We start from the raw sequence: 21509 nt of genomic DNA, 5'->3' as shown, positions 1-21509 counted from the left end.
CCTGGTGGGCAGATCCTAAAGCCCTGGGTGGGGTGGGGTGGGCTCAGCTGAGAGAGGCAGTGGCCAACAGCTGGGTGTGGGCTGCATGAACTGGTTCGCAGAGGCCAAGTCCTTACCTCCGTGTTAAGAGAGAGAGACTGCTTTCTCTTTGTTGATCTCAACGGCCAAGGGAAGGCACGGCCTTAGCAAAGTTGAAGTGGCAGTCACGATACTTAGTTCTGTCGAAGGAGCTGTTTACTACAAGCTCACAGGCTTACGAGTTTTGGGTTTTTTTTTTTTTTCTTAATTTTACCTTTGGCTGTGCTGAGTCTCTGTTGCTGTGTGTGGGCTTTCTCTAGTCGTGGTGCAGGGGCTTGTCACTCCAGTGGCTTCTCTTGTTATGGAGCACTGGCTCTAGGGAGCTCAGGCTCAGCACACGGGCACACAGGCTTAGTGGTCCCATGGCATGTGGGATCTTCCCAGACCTGGGGTCGAACCCGAGTCTCTTGCGTCTCCTGCATTGGCAGGCGGGTTCCTTACCACTAGCACCACTCTCTTTCCATAGGATGTATTCAAGAAGATCTAAATATACTCCCCGGAAGAAACAACACATCCCATCCTTTTTGAAAGATTTATATTTAATTAAAAAATAAAAGTTATCTTAACATATCTGCATTGCAGCTTCAGGGATGGCAACTGAATCAAGCGAGAAAAACAAGGTTTATCAGTTCCTGGGTCACCTGACTACCTTATAATGGGTACAAAGGCACACATGTCTTCAAACAAACTTTATTCTATTAACTCAAAACTCCCTTCCCCCAGCTCTTACTTGCCCACCCTCACCGACCACCCCTCCCCCCCAAAAAAAACAACAATCAAAAACATTAAATTCTCTTTTAAAACTACAGAAATAAGTGCTGAGTCAGCAAGGAACCTGGGCATGCAGCCCACTCCTCCATCTCTCTCTGCTTTGATGGCTAGCTGCTCCAAGGCTGGTCGGAGTGTCCCCCATCATGCCGGGGGAGCTTAGACCTGGACAGCTCCACGGCGTCACCCCAACTGAGGCCGGCAGTTCCAAGGCACTGTGTCCCTTAGTCAAGGGCTTGTGTGGCTTAGGTAGCTTTTCAGGAAGAGCAGGCCAAGGCTAGCAAGTCTTCCTCAAAAGCTGGAGCTGAGAGCCATGGGCAGGAGGGAGGGAGCCGGCTGTGGTCTTCTCCCCCAGGTCACGGGCTCTCAGCAGCTTTCTTCTCCCTGGTCTCCCTGCCCTCTCTCTTTCCCTTCTTCCCAGTCTCCCCCTTCCCCCCACCAAGAGTTTTATTTTAGCTTGACGGTGGGGGTTCTGGAGAGGTTACTGGCAACTCCTGGGCCTGGCCTGGGGACTCGGCCACCTCCACGGGGACAACGCATGCCTTTGGTTCCTGCGTATCACAGAGCCCCTCCAGGCCCTGGGAGGGCTCCCGGAGCTCCTGGCTCTGAACCTGACTGTTCAGCTTCTCTTCAGCTTCGATCTCTTCTGATGTAGGGATGGAGTTCTTTTTGGGACGACCTTTGGGTTTTGTGGGTGCTTCCTGTCCACCTTTAAGAACCTACGTGGGAGACAAATGAGATCAAATCTAAGAAATAACTTCTTCCCTCCACTTTCCCATTCCCTCACCTCTGAACCAGCGATCCCCAACATTTTTGCACCAGGGATTGGTTTCGTGGAAGATGGTTTTTCCACAGACTGGGGAGGGGATGGTTTCAGGATGATAAAGGCACATTACATCTTATTGTGCACTTTATTCTTATTTTTTTCATTGCATCAGCTCCACTTCAGATCATCAGGCATTAGATCACAGAGGTTGGGAACCCCTGCTCTAAACCATTCCTTCCCGGCAGTGAAGTTGCAAAGTTTGGCAAAAAATATTCTCCATGAGTCACCTGCAGTCTACAAAGACAGCTTCATTCATGAAAGGTTCGATGCACTTTTAGTCAATATGATTTCTATTAAATACAATGATCATAAATACATTAAAAATCCAACTTCAAAAATTGGGAAATAAATGAAAATTAAAATATGAGTGTGACAGCAAGTGGATAAGTTAAAAGAAAAAAAACAGTGTTTGTCACAAACAGGAAAATAAACACTCATATGCCTGTGTAAAAGTGTAATTGGTACAGCTTTTTCAAAAGACAATCTGAGGATGCAAATCAAAAGTCTTAAAAAAAATGTGCATAATGTTTGACACAGAAATTCTACTTCTAACAATTTAGCCTAAGGAAGTCATCAAAGATTGGGACAATGATTGATGTGCAAAAATGTTCATTACAAAATTGGCAACAACAGCAAAAAAAAATACTCTAAAGTTTTCACCATATAATTGAGTACATAATTATAGTATATGACAGAGAGAAAACTTAACAATCATTATAATCATTATAATCATTATATAGAACATATAACAACATGAGAAATATTAACATATTTTTGTGAAAATCGGTTCTAAACCAGCATAATTTAATTTGGTGGCTAGACAACTACACACTACCCTGCTTGTAGTCTCAAGATCAAGGATAATTTCAATTCTTTTTCTTTTTTTATTTATTTTTAAATTTTTCAACAATGGTCATGTATAAGTATTTCTGTAATCAGAAAAGGAAATACGAAACATATGGTTTTATGTTGTTTGACGAAGCAGTAATGCATAGGAGAGGGTGTGTTCTTGTTTTGAAAGTAAAATAACTAAACACCAACTGTGCCCCTTGTCTACTTTGCTTTTGGGAGAGTCCTTTGAAGACTCTGGGCCTCAGTTTCCTATTCTGTAAAACAGCGATGCGTGCATGCGTGGTAAGTCACTTTAGTTGTGTCCAACTCTTTGCAACCCTATGGACTGTAGCCCAGCAGCTCCTCTGTCCTTGGGATTCTCCAGGCAAGAATACTGGAGTGGGTTGCCATTACCTTCTCCAGGGGATCTTCCCGACCCAGGGATAGAACCTGGATCTCCCGCATTGCTGGCAGATTCTTTAGCGTCTGAGCCACAGGGGAAGTCCAAGACTGAGGAATTTCCAGACTGTTCTCTTAAAGCAGAAGCTTTGTTATATTCCAATCAGCAGTATGTGAGGGCCCCAGTGCTTCACATCTGCTGCAAAACTCATTTTTTTTAAGGGCTGTTTTGATGGGGACCATTTTTAGAGCCTTTATTGAATTTGTTACAATGTTGCTTCTGTTTTATGTTTTGTTTTGTTTTGGCCTCAAAGCATGTAGGATCTTAGTTCCCCAGCCAGGGATCAAACCTGTACTCCTTTCATTGGAAGGTTAAATCTTGACCACTGGACCAGAGCAAAGTCCCAATACTTGTTATTACCTGTCTTTTTCATTCCAGCCATCCTAGCTGTTGTGAAGTTTTTTTCATTGTGGTTTTGAGTTGTACATTCCTGATAATTATTGAAGTTGAGCATCTTTTCATGTGCTTATGGGCCAGTTGTATATCTACCTTGCAGAAGCGTCTATTCAAATCCTTTGCCCATTTAAAAATGTGGTTGTCCTTTTTAATTACTGAGTTATGAGTTCTCTATTAATACTAATACGTTGGATGAAAGCCCCTTATCAGATAGAAGATTGACAAATATATTCTGTTCTGTGTTGCCTTTTCACATCCTTTGTAAAAATGTTTATTTATTGGCTTCCTTGCTGCTTGGCATGTGGGATATTAGTTCCCTGATCAAGGATTGAACCCATATCCCCTACATTGCATGGCAGATTCTTAACCCCTGGCAAATTAAGAAGGGAAATCCCACCTTTTCACCTTGTTGATGATGTCCTTCAACAGAACAAAAGTTTTTAATTTTCATGAAGTCCAATTTTGTTGCTACTGCTTGTGCTTTTGGTGTCTTATCTAAAAAGGTTTTGCCTAACCTAGGGTCACAAGCATTTACTCTAAAAGAAAATGTTTTCTTCTAAGGATTTCATAGTTCTTTTTTTCTTTTTTAATATTTAAATTTAATTGGAGGAAAATTGCTTTAAAATATTGTGTTGTTTCTGCCATATATCAGCATAAATCAGCAACAGGTATATGTATGTCCCCTCCCTCTGAGTTTCATAACTTTTATTTTAATTTATTTTTTATTGAAGGATAATTGCTTTATAGAATTTTGTTGTTTTCTGTCAAATCTCATCATGAATCACCCATAGGAGTTTCATAGTTTTAATGTTTACAGTTAGGTTTATAATTCCTTTTGAGTTAACTTTTGCTTATGGTATAAGGAAAACCATATATTTGCACTAAACACCTCCATTTAGCTGGGCATCTACTCAGCCACTGTACTTTCAACCCAAACAGCTAACACAGAGATATTCAGGGGACTTCTAACAAGATAGAGATGCTGACAGAATCAACCTCTGGGGAAAAGCAGTCTCTATATTCCTTTTCATATGTCAGTATCTGATTTTGGTTTCAATGTGAGCACAGGCTGTTGAAAGCACCCAAATGTGCCAAGATGAAATTGACATGTTGAAAGCAGCTCCACTCAGTATGAAAGAGGTTATACAAAATCGAGTTGCCCCATGTAGTAATCAAGTTATAAAAGAGCAGGTCTAAGGAAGCCACCTAATTGGCAAAAGAAAGTCCAGCCCAGCAATTAGGGAACACCACCCACACAGCTTGGCTAGACCCCACCTGGCTGTTTTCCTACAGCATGAAAAAAAAAAATCAAAACAATCAGACCATTTTCTAAATGGAATAAAACATTCCAGCACAAGCAATAATTAGGACATAACTACACTCTTGGCTGCTTTCTGCACCTGACCTCTGGCCCCTGCCTCCCAGCACACCTGAGACATGCAATTATCTCGCAACCACCCCACGCTAGGACTACACACTCGCATGCACTCTGCGGCCCTTCTCTCAGGACCCCTCCTCCCTAGGCATCTCTGGAGCCAATTTACTTTCCTTCGTCCAGAGAGGCCAGGCAACCCATTGCATGTGAGGTCACATGCCTCTGGGAAAAACACCCAGCACACCATCTACTTTTCGCATGCCTCTGGGAAAAACACCCAGCACACCATCTACTTTTTGCATGCCTCTGGGAAAAACACCCAGCACACCACCTACTTTTATTAACCTGGCCTGCTGGCAGCCTTCCTCCAAACTCTAAAACTAGATTCTCCTGTGCCCTCCTGCTGGGGATGTCAGGACCTTCCTTCTCGACCTTGCATAGGTGGGCGGGGGATGGGCACATTGATGGGAGGGCCCGGCTGTCAGCACAGAGAGAAACTTTCTACCTCCCTCACTTTTCAGGCCGAAGTGGTTTGTCATGGTGGAAAAGCAACCCAAGGCAGAGCTGGGATTTGAATACAAAACCTCAATTGCCTGAATCTAACACTCTTATTGGTATTTCATTGCACGTAATGTACAAGGGAAGGATTCAACTGATATTTCTACCACATTTATCTTACCGACCTCCTAATCACCCAGCAGATCCTAGGCCACGGACTCATTATCCCACGGCCTTTTTGTTCCCTTCTCTACCTGCTGCTCTATGGGAATGATGAGAGCCATGTTGTTGTCTAGCTGCTACAGTCATGTCTGACTCTTTGCAACCCCATGGATTGTAGCCCACCAGGCTCCTCTGTCCATGGGATTTCCCAGGCAAGAATACTGGTGTGGGTTGCCATTTCCTTCTCCAGGGGATCTTCCTGAACCAGGGATTGAACCTGCATCTCCTGCACTGGCAGGTAAATTCTTCACCATGGAGCCACCAGGGACTCTGGAGAGCCATGTAACTGATGCTATTTCTCTGAAGCTGAGATGTTCACCATCTCCAGCACAGATGTTTCCCCAGCTCACTGTTTAGCAGATTTTCTGGCCGAAGATGGGATGTTCCACTCAACTCAAGCCTGAATGTTAAAGCACTAACTAACTGGGGAAGGCCTGCAGGTGGGGAGGATGCAGAAAAACACCTGACTGTCTTAACCAGCATCCTGGAAACTTGCAGAATTCATTTTCAGGTTATCTCTCCTGGCCTCCAAAAGTTTAGATTTTCTGGAGACATGAATTTTGTGGATGGGTAAAGAATTTAAAACAAACAAACAAACAAAACAAAAAAAAAACCACACTGAGACAAACAGCAGCTAACACTTCCTGATTGTATTCTATGGGGCAGACGCTGTTCTGAGTCCTACAGGGATTGGCTCAGATTACCTCACTGACCTCATCTGCATCCCTGTAAGGTGGACATCAGGCATTTACTGATGAGGAAACAGGTGCTTGCCCATGATTACATAGGTAGAAACCGGTAGCAGTTTCACAGAATTGTTGACCAGCTGGAGACTTTTGGTGCATAAGATGACTGCTGTGGGTGGTATGTGGCCCACCCAGTTCTGTGACTGGGAGAGGAAGGTACCATCCATCTGGACCCTCTCGAACAGGACAGAACCCTACTTTGGAGATGAAAAGTACCCCTGAATGATGAGGTACTTCTGGCCCGCTACGAAGCCCGCTGGGCCCTACTGGAACCCAAGCCAAGCAGACACGGAAGGGAGGGTGCACATCCCACCAAATGTGGGAGACCACATTTACCCAACCCGCCACAGGTTCTACATGCTGACCGGTAAAAACTAGTCAGAGATGCTATCTCAGTTCTGGCAGCATGCAAGTAACTCCGAAGAGCGAATGCTAATCTTTTTCCAGTTCCAATGAGATTACTTGCCTTGAGACATCTTTATTACTCAATTATTCTTTTGTCCCCAGTCCCTGAAGAGACAGCCTTGAAAGTTTTACCAGGGGAAACTATGAAGCAATCAGGATCTCAACAATGCCTTGCTGTTTTGAGAGAGTTAGAACGTGACCCACACCTGAGCCACCTTGCTCTCCTCTTCACTCCAGCTGTTCTGAGGTCTTTGCAGCGCCCCCGCATACTTCTGTTCCTTCCTTCAGCCTGTGACACCCTTTCAACTTCATCTTGCAGGTGTCTATTCATCCACTAAACCCAACTTAGATGGCACCTCTTCCAGGAAGCCCTCCCTTCTCCTACTGATGCTGAACCTTTTATTTCCTCCCACTGTTGCCCTGATCATTCTGCACAATGAGCGACTTACAGGTCAGCTACCCCCACTGACTGAGTACCTTTTTTGAATTTTCTTTAATGATGGCCTGGTATGTTAATCATTGGAAAAGACCTTGATGCTGGAAAAGATTGAGGGTAGGAGGAGAAGGGGAAGGGGGCAACAGAGGATGATATGGTTTAATGGTATCACCAACATAATGGGCATGAATTTGAGCAAACTATGGGAGATAGTGAAGGACAGGGAAGCCTGGTATGCTGCAGTCCACAGGGTCGCAAATAGTAGGACACAACTTAGCCACTGAACAACAACAACAAGTGGTGTCTTATAGCCACATCTCTACTGCCTGGTGAAAAGTAACTGCTCATAAGGTGAAATGAAGTGGACTCTAATTTCCGGAAGGGGCCTGCATTCGGTTGGCTTGTGGACTGCTCGGAGATTTAAATCTGTGCAGTTACTTCCATTTTGTTTTCTACGACATTGATAACCATCGACACGCGGCCTGCGGCTGTGCCAGCAGTGCAGAGGCCAGTAGAAAACAGCTGACGTCAGTGGCAGGGGCACACGTGTTCCCCATGGGCACTGGGCGGTGCTGGCAGAGCCGGCGGGCTGTCAGTGCCTCCATCGTCTGACTCACGAAAAGATCGCTGATAACCAATTCAAACAATGCCTCTGCCACTCAGGAGACATCAATTTTGATGATGACGATGGGACGGGGAAGGAAGTGGGTGGTAGAACTTGTACAGAAAGCAGTGAAGAGACTTGCCCAAAGCCAACCAGGGAGAGGCACGCCTGGAAACACAGCCCAGTGTTTCCAGGTCCCAGATCTGGTTCCCTTAGAGATCAGTCCCCTAAAAGGCTCCATGAGTGTCTGAGCATTCTAGAAGCTGGGGAGCAACAACATGTTTAATTGATTCTTATTTATCCTTCCATTTCAACTTCTCCCTGCAAGCTGTCCCAATATTTCACTTCTCCTCTGGACTCTTGCTTGTGTGTGCTCAGTTGTGTCTGACTCTTTGCAACCCCATGGACCGTAGCCCACCAGGCTCCTCTGTCCATGGAATTTTCCAGGCAAGAATACTGGACTTGGTTGCCATTTCTTCCTCCAGGGAATCTTCCTGACCCTGGGATCAAACCTACATCTCTTATGTCTCCTGCACTGGCAGGCTGGTTCTTAACTACTAGCGTCATCTGGAAGCCTGTTAGCAGGCAATAGCAAGGACCAAAGTTTTCAGAGAAAAAAAACACATATATTGGATAAAATCACAAAATGGAGAAAACTCAAAATCTATTACCCATTATCAAAAAGTGCCTATTAACTTTTTTTGTTTCTGAAAACTAGGCGGTTGGTGCAGGGAAGGGGGTCTTAGTTATTTCGTCATTGTAGAAAATTCATACTCCAGCCCCTAAGACACCAAGCCTTGTGACCAGATGGCTTAGCAATTAGGACATTGTGCAGGCAGGCCTGAGATGCTCAGTCCACAGGACAGGAGAGGGGCCCAGAGACCCAGCGAGAACATGGAGAGGCCTGCGTCAGAGGTTTCTTCCCACTGTCTTACCAACTCTCCTGTTTGCTCTGGGCTTTGACTTTAACCCTTGGAGTTTTCAAAACTGGAAGTGAGACAACTGCTTTGGAAATCTGGATTTAACTGTTGCTTTTTTTTGAATAAGAAAAAGAGAGAAAAAAAAAGAAAGAAAGAAAGAGAGAGCTAAACCATTATGAAATGAATTCCTTAAAACGTAGAGATTTTTTTTTAAAAGAGCTGTTTACACTAATTTGTTGTTGTTCAGTCACTAAGTTGTGTCCAACTTTGTGCAACCCCATGGATTACAGCATGCCAGGCTTCCCATTCCTTCAGCATCTCCCAGAGTTTGATCAAATTCATATCCATTGAGTCAGTGATGCTATGTAACTATGTCTTCTTCAGCTGCCCTTTCTCCATTTGCCCTCAGTCTTTCCCAGCATCAGGGTTTTTTCCAAAGAGCTGGCTCTTCACATCAGGTGGCCAAAGTATTAGAGATTCAGCGTCAGCATCAGTCATTCCAGTGAATATTCAAGACTGATTTCCTTTAGGGCTGACTGGTTTGATCCCCTTGCAGTCCAAGGGACTCTCAAGAGTCTTCTCCAGCATCACAATTCTAAAGCATCAGTTCTTCGGTGCTCTGCCTTATTTATGGTCCAGCTCTTATATCCGTACATGACTACTGAAAAAACCATAGCTTTGACTATATGGACCTTTATCAGCAAAGTGTTATCTCTGCTTTTTAATATGCTGTCTAGGTTTTTCATAGCTTTCCTTCCAAGGAGCCAGCATCTTTTAATTTCATGGCTACAGCCACTGTCCACAGTGATTTTTGAGCCCAAGAAAATAAAATCTGTCACTGCTTCCACATTTTCACCTTCTATTGCTATATAAGTTCATTTAAAAACCAAATAGGAAACAAGTCATCTGTTAGGCACTAGAGTGGTATTTGAGAAACCAGAGTCACTATACCATATGCATTGGAGGAACCTGGATGCTAGTTAACACTCCCTGCCTTGGGCCAGCAAAGCAGAATCTTAGGAAGGGCCTTGAGTTCTGCATTCATACCTGCCACCCAGGCTCCTCTGATGCCCACTGGAGTCGAGAATCCCTGTGTCAGAAGACACACAGCTACAAGAGCAGGTGCACCCTACATGTCCTCTAGAAACACAGAGGACTGACTTCTATTCTTAGCTATTGGTGGGAGTGGGAAGGAAGTTCTTTGAAAAGGCTAGCAGGTAGGGTTAAAAGCAGCAACTGACAAGTCTGGAGGCTTTCTTTTTCTGTTATTTCCAATGAAACTGTGAAAAGAATATCTGTCTGGTCAGGAAATCCGGGTCAGAAAGAACTGCTTATCCTTTTCTTCAAACGGCCTCCCTCCCAGCCAGCATCGTAAAAGGCCTTCCAATCTCTGGAGCTCAGTCCACCAAAGGGTCCTTCCTGCCTTCTTGCCAGCCCTGTAGTGAGAATTCTTCCCATCATGATGGGCCCGTGGTTAGGACTTACTCTCTTACCATTTTTTTCCATTTCATCCTGCGGTTCTGGTACCAGGTCTTCACCTGCAGTTGAGTGAGTCCCAGAGACTGGGCCAAGTCCAACCTGGAAGGCACGAGAGACAGGGGGAGGATGAGGAAGAGGGGAAGGGGCAGCAGAGGTGGGCGCCTGTTACCAACACGTGGACCTCTCCATTAAACCAGTTCACTCTGCTTTCCTTCCCAGAATCCTATGGAGGAAACTGTGAAGCTAAAAGATAGATGCCCAAGCCTAAGAACTGTCTACATGGAACCTGAAAGGAATTTCTGAACCTTCACTGCAAAGTCCTCTCCCTGACCCGACAGACTCTTTACTCTGATCCTGTATAAAATGAAGGCTCTGAACCCAAATCCAAACTGGGGAAGAAAGGTAAAGCCCCATCTTTCCGGGCAGTAAGCCTCCCGCCACCCCTACCCCTGACCCCTGCTATCTCTACACACTCCCTTGAAGGTTGCTTCCTCTGCACAGGTCAACTCTCACCCAGGGGGCTCTGAGTTCTCACTGGTCTCTGCTTATGAGTTATTTCTGCCTCCCTAACTCCACTGCTTCCTTCACAATCACAAACGTGCTTACGGCATTCTAAATCAAGAACAAGGGCTCAAAAATACGTTTTGACAGGTTGACTCATCCTCCATCCCTGCCCTCAACTGTTCCAGATTCCAAAAGGAACATTACATCCATACCCTTCCTGCTCCCCATTCCACGGCCAAGCATGGTCCTACATTTCTCTGTAGCCTACAGAGCCACCAGCCTGGGCCACAGGGACTTGGGTACACATCCTCAGCTGCACCCAAGCTTCCCTGGGGCTTCCCTGGTAGCTCATCTGGTAAAGAATCCACCTGCAATGTGGGAGACCTGGGTTCAATCCCTGGGTTGGAAGATCTCATGGAGGAGGGCATGGCAATCCACTCCAGTATTCTTGCCTGGAGAATCCCCATGGACAGAGGAGCCTGGCCAGCTACAGTCCTGCTTCTGCTAATCACTTCAGTCATGTCTGACTCTGTGCGATCCCATAGATGGCAGCCCATCAGGCTCCCCCATCCCTGGGATTCTCCAGGCAAGAACACTGGAGTGGGTTGCCATTTCCTTCTCCAATGCATGAAAGTGAAAAGTGAAAGTGAAGTTGCTCAGTCGTGTCCGACTCCTAGCGACCCCGTGGACTGCAGTCTACCAGGCTCCTCAGTCCATGAGATTTTCCAGGCAAGAGTACTGGAGTGGGTTACCACTGCCTTCTCCGAGCTACAGTTCATGGGGTCACAAAGCCTTGGACACGACTGAGCAACTAAGCATAGCACCTCAGCTTTAACTTTCTCTGCCTGAGGAGTAACAAGTGACACCTCACCATCAGGACAGTGGTACAGGAGTGAAGGCTCCAGGTGTGGCTCCTGGCATGCCAGGTACACTTAGACCCCCTGCTTGGACCAGAGTGCCCAATTCAATCTCCAATAAGAAAAACCATTTTCCTTCAAGGACTTCAGCTCCTGGCTTCAATCCCCATTCACACCTATCTGCTTGCCCAGTAAAAGGGCTACTATAAGCTGACAGTTTTATTGAAAGTCATTAACAGACTAAAGCCAATAAATTCCTTGTGCTAGCAGTCCTTAGCCTCCCCACTAATGAAGCCCTGCATCCCAGGTGTGTGTGCGTTCAGTCATGTCCAACTCAGTGACCCCATGGACTATAGCCCACCAAGCTCCTCTGTCCATACAGTTTTCCAGGCAAGAAGTACTGGAGTGGGTTGCCATTTCCTTCTCCAGGGGATCTTCCTGATCCAGGGATTGAATCTGCACCCTTTGCATCTCCTGCATTAGCAGGTGGATTCTTTACCACTGGCACCACTTGGGAAGCCCAAGAAGCACATATGAGAATCTAAACGTTTTTTATTAAGGTAGACATAAATTTGCATAAGTGAAAACAAGATCAGTTTTTCTCACTTTTTTGGAAAATTTTTAAATTTAAAAATCATTATTTATGTTAATGTGATAGGTCTAATATTGTTATCCTGTAATGAATAACTAATATTTTTAAACTTTCTCAACTTTAATACTTAATTTGGTAAATATCAATAGTTTAACCAACAAAAGTTTTCTGGGGAGTGGGGCTCAAAAATTTTTACGAATGTAAAAGGGTCCCAAGACCAAGCCCTTTGAGAACTGCTAATGTAAAGCACCTAACAATGCCTGTCACCCAGTGGGTACACTATAAGCAATAGTGTTATTAACAACCATATAGCAGTTCATGGAATCTCTGGATAGCTCTTCGGGGGGCATAATTTTGCATCATAGCCTTTCTGGCCACAATTTGGCATCCCAGGTAGCTATTCATTTAAACACCAAGAGCCCAAGGGGGCATGGGAGACCCCGTGGAGGCAGAGGGCTTCCCCCCTCCCCACAGCCTTCCTGGCCAGTTCACCTAAGGCCGTCAGGTGCATCAGCGAATGGAAGGATCAGTTCACAGCTCTGCCACGGCATTGGCAAACCAGGATGAGCTCACTTGGGAAAAATGCACTCCTGACTCATGCTGGCCCCAGAAACACACTTCGCTGTCATCAGCTCTCTCTCATTACCTGCCGCCCGTTACAGATTCTCACTTCCCTGCGCAAATTCGCTTCAATGGGGTCACCTAGGAGACTGGAGAAACAAACACAGGGGAAGAGGGTGTGCGGCGTGGGAGGAGGCATGCTCATGGCCCCGGTCACGTATGAGGTGAGGAACAGCTGGCGGGGCAGCTCGGGCGGCAGCCTCCATGCCCGCCAGATGGTCCTCCTCTGCAGGCAAGTGAATCAAGCTCACCTGAGAGGTGCCTGGGCAGGTAGCAGGAAGCCCCAGGAGGTTGATTTGGAACTAACGTTTCTGCTAAAAAAAAAATTCTGACTTCTAAAATAAGCCTAGAATGTCATCTTGAGTGATTCATAAATCCAGATGCCCACTCCACCTCCTGTACACCACATGTGTTGAGTCCAGGAGGTGCTTTGTTACACCAGGGAGCATCAGAATAGCAGAAGACTGTGTGAATGTGCGCACGCGCGTGTGCTTAGTTACTTAATTGTATTCAACTCTTTGCGACCCTATGGACTGTAGCCCACCAGGCTCCCCTGCCCATGGGATTTTCCAGGCAAGAATACTGGAGTGGGTACCCATTCCCTTCTCCAGGGCATCTTCTCGACCCAGGGATCTAATCCAGGTCTCCTTCATTGCAGGCAGATTCTTTATCATCTGAGCCACCAGGGAAGCCCAGAGATCTCATCTATTAATCCCCAAATCACAGACCTGCCTCCATCCTCTGCCTGAAGGTGCCCCAAATTGCACATGTCGAAAACAGAACGCACTCTTTCCTCACCAAACTCACTCTGCCCTCTGCCTTCCAGCTTCAGTTAATGCTTGCCCCTCTCTCCCTGGTGGCCCATGCAGGAGCCACAGAATTCTCAGCTCTCTGCCTCACGCCAATGGAAATTCTGTCGTTCTGGCTTCAAAACAGGTCTCCGATCTATTCTCTCGTCTCTGTTCCCACTGTCTCCACCTTAATTCAACTCTTCAATGACCCTCCCTGGACTCTGTCCACCTGCTTTCCCTGCTCGATCGCTTCTCACTCTTCCCTCTCTGTTACTTATGGTGCTACCAATAATGAGGATTCCGAGATGTAAATCTCAGCACTTCCCTGCTAGTCCAGTGGTTAAGACTCCATGCTCCCAATGCAGGGGGCCCAAGTTTGATTTCTGATCAAGGAACTAAAATCCCTCATGCTATAGGGCATGGCCTAAATTTTTTTAATAAATAAAAAATTAAAAAAATAAAACGTAAATCTGGCCACAGCACTCGCAGCTCTTCACAGCTACCAACACATAGCCTGCACAACAAAGTCCACATCTTTTGGTCAGACATACAGTGTCCTTCTCATCTCTACAGCCTCATCTCTCCCACACACCCCTCACAACTCCTGAAGCTGGAGACATCCGACCACCTGCAGGCGCTCAGCAGGCCCAGCAACACATCTGTGCCTTTTGCACATTGTTCCCTCTGTGGGATGCCCTCTCCCTCCTGGGATCAAAGTGCTTCTGAAGTGCTGCCTCCTCTGAGAAGGCTTCCCAGCTGCCACCAGATACACTCAGCAATACCTTTGTGCTCCTGGAGCCCTCGGGAACATGTTGGCATCCACACCCCAAGTCATGATGCGGTTACTGCAGCCACATCCTTCCCCATGGCCTCCTCTAGAGCAGGACTCTTGTCTGCTATCTTCTGGACCCATAATCCCTGCCACAGTGCCTTGCACACAGCTGCTAGGAGCTCAACTAACTGAATCAGTAAACAAATGCCCTTTTAATCAATGACTTGCAGGCTCCTCTATCAAATTTTTATCGAGCAGCTAATAAACAGCTTGAAATGCATTTAAGTTTCCTTTCCTTCTCTCTAATAGGGTCAGACCTGAAATAAGTAAGTAAGCAAAGCAAGAGTAATAATAAGTAAGCAAAGAAAGAGTAAGCAAATAATAAGTAAGCAAAGAAAGAGCAAAAGTACCTGGAAAATCCTTCCAATAAACAGGGTCACGTTAGGCCAGTCATTCCAGAGTGAGTTTGAAAGAACAAGGTAGAACACACACTCTTGCAGCATATTTCTTTGCTAAGATGCTAAATTAAAGAAAGTGGGGAGGTACTGAAGCCTCTGAGTAAAGCAGGGGTCATAGCCACCCTCACTGAGATCTCAAAAGGGTTTATAGAAGAGACCTTCATCCAGGTCCTCCTTGGTCTCAGCCAAATGGTTCTGACTTGCTACCTGTCAAGTCCATCAGGACATCTGACAGCTCCGCAGCCCCATTAATCCAGGCTGGCATGCAGAAGCCAGGTGTGCCTGCTAAGCCAGTCAGGGGTTAGAGGGTGGGCAGAAGCCTGGGAAGATCATGGACCTCAACTCCAGGTCTAGTCCCAGTGCATCTGATCCTAAGCGTCAGTGGTTTTAAACGCCAAACCTGTTTCTGAGCTGAGCACCTGGGCAACCATTTGCTAAGCTTTACCATGCTTGTTGTATGGTAAACAAGCTTGCTCGGCTTCTCCTGTGGCTCAGCTGGTAAAAAATCTGCCTGCAATGCAGGAGACCTGGGTTCAATCCCTGGGTTGGGAAGATGCCCTGGAGAAGGGAAGGACTACCCACTCCAGTATTCTGGCCTGGAGAATTCCATGGACTGTATAGTCCAGGGGGTCACAAAGAGTCAGACACAACTGAGCGACTTTCACTTTCCCCATGCTTGCTGTACTGCAGTAGTTAACATACAGAGATGCAGTGAGCAGTAAAAATTCAGCATCAGGCAGCTTCTGGGACTAAGCATGATGAATTCAGGTGAGCTATGTGTGTGCTTAATGGCTCATTCGTGTCTGACTCTTCTGCGACCCCATGGACTATAAGTAGCCCACCAGGCTCCTCTGTCTGTGGAATCTTCCAGGCAACAATACTGGAGTGAGTTGACCATTTCCTACTCCAGGGGATTTTCCCCACCCAGGGATCAAACCTGGGTCTCTTGCATCTCCTGCCCTGGCAGGTAGATTCTTTACCACTGCACCACCTGGGAAGCACTCAGGTGGGCTGGCTTTTGTTTAACCAAGGCTGAGATTACTTGAGCCGAGGCATGGACAGACTCCTGCCCTAGTGTCCTGCACAAACCCTAGAACAGTCCTTGTGGCTCTCTGTGCCACATTGAGAGCAAAAGGAGTCTCCCTTCTCAAGGGCCTTACCTGGAACAGTCCCTTCCCTGTGTCCTCACCTGTCTGGGGTGGACAAGTACTTCTGCTTCTGGAACTTCTTCTCCAGGCCCATGAGCTGTAGCTCGGTGAAGATGGTGCGGCTCCGGCGGGGCTTTTTCTGCCGGGGCGTGGGCTGCTCCGTCTCAGACTCGCTGCTGCCGTGGTTCTCGCCTGGGGCCTCCGCAGAGGAAGCTTCCGTGGCCGGGTGGCGGGACAGAGCCTGGGCGATTCCCGGGGTGGTGGGGACCAGATGGGAGATGACCGTGGGCTGTCGGGTGATCACCGAGAGGAGAGGATATGCCCGGAGGGAAGTGGGGCCTGGAAGACAAACAGGGAGGTGGGTCACATAGGGGTGGGGCAGGGGTGGGGAGAGGAAGGGGGCCAGAGATCCCAGAGGACCCCACAGTGAGACCCGTCTGCCTAGCAGGGCCTCCTGATCACAAGCGGGTATAAACGGGGAAGGCTGGGTGGGCAGGACACACACAGGTTAGATCAGCCAAATGGGTGAGAACATTCAAGTCTTCCACGACAAAGAAGAGGGTCCCGAATTCCCTCTGGTTTTAAATGACTCTTTCCTCGTCTCTTCCTTTTGAATCTATTAATTCTGGTTTCACAGATATGGGTCAATGACACAGCAGATGGAAGGAAGTAGTCAGATAAAGCAAGGAATTGAAGACTTAAGGAAACCAAAATAGATTCATAATATACAAAGTACCTGAGACCCACCTCCAGTCTTTATAAAAAATACATGGTTGCAAGTATAAATTCTTCCTGGGAAGTGTACAAACCTTGAATCAGAACATTTTTCAGAGGTAGAAAGATGCTTAAAAGTGACTTCAACTCCCTCATTTCAGAGATAAGAAAACAGTTCTGGCCAGAAAGGCTAAAGGACTTAGATGGTGTCACAGAGCTAGAAACAAGTACATTCAGGAGTCAAACTAGGTTCTTCTGGCTTGAACTATATGGGGCAGTTACCATACCATGAATCACACAGATGCATCATTTAGAAGAGGGGCCCAAAAGATTTTAATTCACATGAAAATTCAGATCTGTTATAGTGGCTGCCTCCAGCACTATGTTAAGGAGGATTCTCAGGATGGGTCAGAGTCCAGCTGATGAAAGTCAGCTGAGGTTGACGTCTCCGGGTGTGCTGGGGTAGGGGGCGGGGTAGTTCCCAGACAGTTTTGTGCCTGTTCTGAATTTTAAGAGAGGAGACCCTTCCTGTCCAAAAATATGTTCTCTCATTTGTTGACTGAAAAGAATTGTACAACCTAAAAGTTGAGAGTTATGTTTTATATTTTAGGGACTTTCTTAAGACATGAAGCCCAGGAGCATCCTTGCAGATAGCTCCAAGGGACTGCTCTGAAGAGGTAAGGGAGGAGCCAGGATATATAGGAATTTTTGCAACAAAGACTAGGTGGTCACAACATCAAAGGATTACTATTAACTAAAGAAAACCATGGACAGACCTAGAGACTGTCGTATAGTGTGAAGTAAGTCCGAAAGAGAGAAATAAATATCCTATAAGATCACTTATGTGTGGAATCTTGAAAAATGTACAGATGAACTTAAATTTCCAGTGTATGAATAGAGACACAGACATAGAGAATAAATGTATGGACAACAAGGGGAAAGGCTTGGTGGGATGAACTTGGATATTGGGATTGATATACATACACTACTATGTATAAAATACATAACTAATGAGAACTGGCTGTATAGTACAGGGAACTCCACTCGGTCCTTTATGATGACCTAAATGGGAAGGAAATCCATAAAAGAGTGGATATATGTATACGTATGAGTGATTCTTTTTGCTGTACAGCCAAAATTAACACAACATTGTAAAGCAAATATACTCCAATAAAAGTTTTAAAAAGAGAGAGAGAAAACACAGACAACTCAAGTTAATGGATTTAGCACGTCTCCACAAGAGAGAAGAGCAAATCTGGACTCACTAAAGTCATTCCTTTGATATGCACCTCAGCTATCTGGAGCCAGTATCCGGTTCCTTCTTCTCCTGAGTCCCCTCAGGGTGCACCGTTGGGGGGAGCCGCAGTGGTCGAGGGTAGTTGCCTGTTGGTCTCCCTCCTGAGTTCCCTCAGGCTCACCAAGGGGCAGGGGTAGTGGCTGAGGGCTGAGTGGCTTGAGGGCTGCACCTTTTTTTGTTTGCTGATACTTTTAAGCTCAAGTGAAAAAGTCCTTCCTTTCCATTATTCCATAGAATTGTGTTTTAAATGTCACTATCATTACCTATGGAAATCATTTTCTCTTTCTGGGCCTCAGTTTTATCAGCTGTACAAGTGAGTGAAAGGAGAAAATTTCAAAGTCTTCAAACTCTTATATGGGACTTCCTCGATGGCTCAGATGGTTGAAAAAAAAATCTGCCTGCAATGCTGGAGACCCAGGTTCGATCCCTGGGTTGAGAAGGTCCGCTGGAGAAGGGAATGGTTACCCACTCCAGTATTCTTGCCTGGAGAATCCCATGGACAGAGGATACAAGACTGAGCCACTAACACTTTCACTTGTTCACTTTCATACTAATGTCATGAAAGCACCTTTCATCCCAAGCCCATATTGATATATGATGAAAACAGGAAGTTCTGGGGTGCCCTTTGGGACTCGACAGCCCCGACAACTCACTACAAGAGCAAGGCGAATATCTGAGCCAGATAACACTCACACTCGTTTAGGGTTAAAACCAACTTCACAACTTCCTGGGTGCTATGTGTATGCTCCTCTAGGCTGGCATTTCTCTTCTTACTCATTTCCATGCTTCTGTTTTTGGACCCCAGTCACAGCTATGAAAACAGGTAACTTCTCCTGTTCTTTGACCACATGTCTGACACGACCCAGGAGAAACCACAAAGTTGTTAAACAATAAATCATCAAGGGCTACTGCTTCCAATAACTATCCAGACAAGGCTTACACTTAAGGTTTTCTTCTTTCTTTTAATGAAAAAAAAAAAAAAAAGAATCTTGGAATGATATTCTATAATAAGAAAAGTAGGATACCTAGTACAGTGGTTTTGCATCTGTATACATTATGAAATGCTGCTTCTTCAAAAAGAAACGATCTAAACGCTTCTTATACTACTACTTTTTTAAAAATTGTTTATTTTATTTATTTATGGCTGCACTGAGTCTTTGTTACTGTGAAGACTTTCTCGTTGCAGTGAGCAGGGGCTACTTTTCCTGGTAGCGGGCAGGCTTCTCATTGCAGCGGCTTCTCCTACTGCTAAGCAAAAGCTCTAGACGCATGGGCTTCAAGAGCTGTGGCACATGGGCTTAGTTGCTTCGAGGCATATGGAATCTTCCTGGAACAGGGATCAAATCTGTGTCCCCTGCATTGGCAAGACGATTCTTAACCACTGGACCACCAGCAAAATCCACTACTTATTTTCTCATTACCAATGTAACACAATTTGTTATAAAACAACTTTAAAATAATCAGAAATACATAAACTAGAAGTCTCCCCTCTCAGTTTTCAACCCCAAATCTTAGAGGTAAACTTCCATAACTGCCCCAGGTGGCGCTGGTGGCAAAGACCCGCCTGCCAATGCAGGAGACTTAAGAGACACGGGTTCCATACCTGAGTCAGGAAGATCCCCTGAAGGAAGGCCTGGCACTCCATTATTCTTGCCCACTCCATTATTCTTGCCTGGAGAATTCCATGGACAGAGAAGCCTGGCAGGCTACAGTCCATAGATAGCGCTGCACAGAGTCAGTCATGACTGAAGCAACTTAGCACGTACATATTCACAAACATACATAAGTTCTAAATCTAATAATGTATATGCTAATCTACTGAAACCCATAGTTACAAAGTGTTTATTTGGTAAAATATAGACATGTCACTTTATTTTTTCTAAACAGATAGCCAACAATTCCCCAAATCTGACTAGTCCATTACTTAAAATATCAGCTTTGAGACATTAAGTTCCTAAAGAAATGAAGTTGGGAATTTCTGTTTATCAGAATTCTGAGAGTCTACTGGGGAATTTTAGTCACCGTAAGTATGAGAACTTCCTGCTTTGTAGAAAAGCAGCCAAACTAGGACAAGAACCACCCTTCTCAAGGGCTGCCCTCTATTAGTATGGCTATAAACAGGTGTAGAGCTGCTACATGAGGGCAGTGGGTATGCAGGAGGAGGTGGGGTTGGGGAGGCTAGAGTTAGGAAACCAGGTGGAACACAAAGGGGCAGATTTTGAGAGGGCTGCCAAGAGTCTGCACTTTGGGGAGAGTGAAGACTACTTTGAGAGGATTTCTGAAAAACATTTTAGGGGTGTACTGGGTAAAATCCTTGAATATATTCCTTAAAAAAAAAAAAACACTAAAGATCTTCATGCTCAAGGTTTCTGTAGTCAGATTTTAGTTGTCATTGAGAAGAATTTTACAGATATACTGGGTCATATGGAGCCTTAGAAATAGATGGATTACTTTATATATACATGTATCTCTTTCTGGACTCTATCTACTGAACTAATATATGATCCTGTTATAACACCGTTCCACTTTTATTATTGTGGGGTGTTGGGGAGTTTTATTATAGAACAAATTTTCCCTTTTTATTCTTTCTACAAAACTCTTTTGGCTATTGTCATTAATTAATTTTTTCAGTTGAGTTTTAGAATCAACTTGTTAGTCTCTAAAAAAGCAAAACCTACTAAAAATGTATTAGACTTCCACTGACCTTATAGATTACTATAGGGAAAAATGATTCTTTTGACAATCCTGGTCTCTGGTAGGCTGAAAGCAATTGTGGGTATTTAAAAATGGCTTTTGGAGATTTATAATATTTGGTTCCACAAAGTTTAAAACCAATGAAAACCTCACATTAAAAAACACAAACAAAATAAAAAACTTCAGAAGAACGGTAGTGATTTAAGGCAACATTCTAATCACTGAAGTTTATAATTTCAGGAATCTTTACCCAATACTCTGATGCAGGTTCAGTGACAAAACTGTACTCGCCCAGTAGGTTTCCCTGGTGGCTCAGACAGTAAAGAACCCTCCTGCCAATGCAGGAGACACAGGAGATGCAGGTTCAATCCCTAGATTGGGAAGATCTCCTGGAGAAGGGAATGGCTACCCACTCCAGGATTCTTGCCTGGAGAATCCCATGGACAAAGGAGCCTGGAGGGGCTAGAGTCCGTGAGGTTGCAAAGAGTCAGACATGACTGAGCGACTAACAGTTTCACTCAGTGAAAATAGCACCTTCTGATGTTGGAGATACCCACGAGGCCTCTGGGATGCTGATGAATGTTTGGAGGGTTCAGGGAGGCCATCACTGTAAATAAACATAATCGCAGTGAGACACCATATTGTGTTTTTAGTATTTGATGTGTGTCCCCAAGGAAAGAAAGCATGGCTGTACCAGGACACAGGGTGGGTTCTGTGTGTGCAGCAAAGCAGGGCATCTCCTGAGAGGCAAACCAATGGGAGCAGAAAAGTGAGACCAAATATACTCCAGCCAGCTGTTCCCTGTCTTTCCTTGTTTTAATATATGACCTGATTTCCAACAAAACAGTACCCAAAGCTTTCATTCCACCAAGCACTTACACACTCCCATTTCACTTTCTCACAGAAGTTCTGTGAAATAATCTAGCCCCCTATTTATATTTTGGCTAAAAAATCAAATTTAGGTTTTAAAAATAGAGGGGAAATGATAAATGAGCACATACAATGGAGGGGGGCCAC

At 45.3% G+C, this 21509-nt stretch overlaps 1 protein-coding gene across 1 annotated transcript in view; it reads right to left on the bottom strand.

Moving 5' to 3' along the window:
- BARX2 (BARX homeobox 2) overlaps nucleotides 597-21509 on the bottom strand; it is an 80537-nt gene continuing 59624 nt past the window's right edge. The window contains exons 2-4 of the mRNA XM_005699630.3: nucleotides 15829-16126; nucleotides 10059-10143; nucleotides 597-1565 (exon numbers count right to left, since the gene is read on the bottom strand). Of these exons, the coding sequence (XP_005699687.2) occupies nucleotides 1299-1565; nucleotides 10059-10143; nucleotides 15829-16126 (650 nt within the window). The 3' untranslated portion in view covers nucleotides 597-1298. The remainder of the gene's footprint in view (nucleotides 1566-10058; nucleotides 10144-15828; nucleotides 16127-21509) is intronic.

This window comes from Capra hircus, chromosome 29 (assembly GCF_001704415.2).
Source record: "Capra hircus breed San Clemente chromosome 29, ASM170441v1, whole genome shotgun sequence".
NCBI lineage: Eukaryota > Metazoa > Chordata > Mammalia > Artiodactyla > Bovidae > Capra > Capra hircus.
The sequence above is the reverse complement of the archived record's forward strand: the minus strand, read 5'-3'. Positions and strand labels throughout refer to the sequence as shown.